The 3629-nt window shown below is 42.0% G+C and overlaps 1 protein-coding gene across 1 annotated transcript; it reads left to right on the top strand.

The window, feature by feature from the left end:
- Positions 1–845: 845 nt before the first annotated feature.
- Positions 846–1790, top strand: LOC116893673 (olfactory receptor 4D6). Its single transcript, XM_032895389.1, has one exon. The coding sequence runs from the start codon at positions 846–848 to the stop codon at positions 1788–1790; it is 945 nt and encodes a 314-aa protein (XP_032751280.1).
- Positions 1791–3629: the final 1839 nt, after the last annotated feature.

The raw sequence follows: 3629 nt of genomic DNA, 5'->3' as shown, positions 1-3629 counted from the left end.
CTCAAGATACAGCAAGAATGGGTGGGTCTTTACAGAAGTGAGCCCGAGAGTGAGAGAATCCGTGGAAATTAGAGAAAATACTAAACGGGGATGTGAGACCAGGATGAATCTCATTAAACTGGCTAAAATGAACTCTTGCTACAGACAGGCAAGCAAAGCTCAGAAACAAGGATTTTAGTATCAGAGATGAGAGCTGAAGAATTTGACAGCAGACAGATTCAGCAGGTTGCTTGCTTCAACTGGGCTCCAGAAGAAAGCACAGCGAAGGAGCCTGAGGAGCCGGCAGGAAGAAGGCTCAGAGGAGCCTAACCAAAATCTGCCCAAGGAGAATCATTTAAATTGAGTTTTTCGCTTGTCATTGACTGACAGAAACTGTGTAAATGTAACCAAGCCATGCACTGCTCTAAGCTTCAAAGAAAATCATAGCCAGTCTGCAGACTCCATAGACTTTAAAGTTTAAAAAAAAAAAAAAAAAGGTAAAATTGCAGAGTTCTGAATCCCTCGGTGAAATACGCAGAAGAGCCTCTGTGTAAAGAAGCCATTCCTACAAGACAGAGGATAAATCATAGGTAAATGACCACATTGTGTGAATCTCTTGTACCCAGAATCAAGGTTAAGACTGACGGGCTCTCCTGCAAACCAGGGACTGTCTGTATAAGGAATTTTTAAACTAAAAATTAAAGATTTGGGTGGAGTTTTCCTACCTAGTCATGACCAGTTGCATACCTTAAGAAGCCTAATAACATAATGATGTATAACAAATGACACTTCAGCCTCATGTTGCCATACTCCAAACCTTAACCTATCTCCTCCCTAGGTAGATGTGACAGAAGCCTATCCCAGCCATGGGCCAGATAAACCACACCCATGTGAAGGAGTTTGTCTTCCTGGCACTTACTCGCTTCCGAGAACTGGAGTTCTTTCTGTTCTCCGTCTTCTTTCTTGTGTATGTAACAACTGTGCTGGGAAACGCCCTCATTGTGGTTACCATCACCTCTGAGTCCCGCCTTCACACTCCTATGTACTTCCTCTTGAGGAACAAATCCGTTCTAGATATTGTTTTTTCATCTATCACAGTCCCCAAGTTCCTGGTGGATCTTTTATCAGAAAGGAAGACCATCTCCTATAATGGTTGTTTGACACAGATCTTTTTCTTCCACTTTGCTGGTGGGGCAGATATTTTCTTCCTCTCTGTGATGGCCTATGACAGGTACCTTGCAATTGCAAAACCCCTGCACTATGTAACCATTATGAGGCGAGAGGTATGGGTGGCCTTGGTTGTGGCCTCCTGGGTGGGTGGTGGTTTGCATTCAATTGTCCAGATAATTCTAATGCTCCCACTCCCTTTCTGTGGCCCAAATACCTTGGATGCCTTTTACTGTGATGTACCCCAGGTGGTGAAGCTGGCCTGCACTGACACCTTTGCCCTTGAACTTCTCATGATCTCCAACAATGGGCTGGTAACCCTGCTGTGGTTTCTCCTGCTCCTGGGCTCCTACACTATCATTCTGATTATGCTCAGATCCCATTCTGGGGAGGGACGGAACAAGGCTCTCTCCACCTGCACCTCTCACATCATGGTGGTGACTCTCCATTTTGTGCCCTGTGTTTACATCTATTGCCGGCCCTTCACTACCCTGCCCATGGATACAGCCATATCTATCAATAACACTGTCATCACACCCATGCTAAACCCCATGATCTACACTCTCAGGAACCAAGAAATGAAGTCAGCCATGAAGAGACTGCAGAGGAGGCTGGGGCCTTCTGAGAGCAATAAGCTTGGGTGAGCCATCTGGTGAAGTCCGGAAGTCTACGACTAATTCAGTTCTCTCCATCTGCTAGTCTAAGAATAAGAGAGCACTGGTTCTATATATCTTTTGTAATATAGATGTCATCATATGCCTTCTACGATACAAACATGCAAATCCATTAGAGAGAATATAATGAAATGAAGAAATGAGACCAGATAATCTGCACAAGATGACTGTGTACAGGGGAGAAGTCCATGCAAATAATTGAAATCAATCCCTTACATGCTACTAAGCTGTCATCTGTTGCTCTCCTGCCAACCCTTCCCTTGCTTCATCACCTCTGATGCAGAGGACCACTACTGTCAACAAAGTTATCACAGAAGGAAGTATGGTCAACGTCATGGAGATGGTAGTTATAAAAGTCAACACTGAAGAAGAAATAAGTGGTCCTATGACATTAGAGTCTAATAGACAAATCTTTTTCAAAAAGTTAAAGAATGGGAAAAATGCATAATTTTGTGCTTTCCACAGTCTTTGAAGAATTTGAAAAACAGCTGTCCTGATTAGCTTTAAGTTTCAACTTGAAACAACTTAGAAGTGCTGTGAAGACTGTCTCAATTGAGAAACTGTTTAAAACAAATTGGTCTGTCTATTGGAGAGTGCTTTGATTGTTAACTGATGTAAGAGAGTCCAGCCCGTTGTGGGCAGAACCATTCCCTAGGCAGGATGCCCCAAAGTCTATTTAAAAAGCTATCTGAAGATAAGCCTGCCAACCAGCAAATAAAGTATTACATGGCTACTGCTGTACTTCTTTGGCTGTGAAGTACATTCCTTTATTAAAGGTACTACTGTATGGAATAGCAAGTTGGCCTGCTATCAAGGTTCTACCTTGACTTCCTCAATGATGGACAGTGACCTGGAATAATTAGCTAAATAAACCCTTTCCTCCATTAAGTTGCTTCTGGTATGTTTTATAACAAGAAGAAAAATGAAACTAGGACAACCATATGGAAACTTACTACTTATAAGCCAATTAAAATATGTTAGTTTAAAAAGGGAAAAGGGAAATATCATTTATGGCTATATAATGGTGCTTCTGGAGGCTCTGAGTTATAAAAAAGAAAAAAATTCAGTGCCAGGTGGTATACCTCCTTAGAATCTGTTTCTCAGAGAGCCACTACCCTGCACCCAAAAATACACGTTTGTTGTTGCAAGATATAAAGAAATCAGGCTGGAATTGAGCTAAGTTCTTTGTACTCTCTATTTTTCATATTGCCAAAAGGTGGTACACAGGCTGCTGAGGGGGAAAAGGCATCAACAGACTTACTCAACTTTGAACTGTATGAACTATGATCCCACTGGTACAATAGCAGCATGACTGTTGTGGTGGGTAACTAACTGTTCTCAGAGAGTCACTGCCTACCCCCCCAAAAAAATATAGATTTATCATTCTTCCTCATAGTTCATTCCACAGGAAAGAAATCATGCCTGGTACTTTAAACCTTATCAAAAACCCAGGGCTTAGTGGGGAAAGTGTCATTGAAACTTTTATTGTCGTTGAAACTTCCTTCTAAATATTTACTTTCATACACATAAACAAATACTACAGCCAGCCATAGAGAAGCTTCTTTTTGCCATGAATTGTAAAATAGACTTACAGCTGTCCATGGTTTTGAAAATGACAGTTGAGTGCTCTGCCCTCTCAAAAGCTCAGGACATCATGGAAAAAGAACAACATAAACTCCAGAGGATCTGGAGAAAGATGTGAAAGGACTCCTGGGTCTGGGTTCCTCTTGTATGACACAGCCATTCCAATCATGACTCATAAGAGATACAGCTGTCTGCACTGGGCCTGCACAGACTGAACCTGTAAAC

This window comes from Rattus rattus, chromosome 2 (assembly GCF_011064425.1).
Source record: "Rattus rattus isolate New Zealand chromosome 2, Rrattus_CSIRO_v1, whole genome shotgun sequence".
Classification (NCBI taxonomy): Eukaryota; Metazoa; Chordata; class Mammalia; order Rodentia; family Muridae; genus Rattus; species Rattus rattus.
This window is presented reverse-complemented; position numbering and strand designations above follow the sequence as displayed.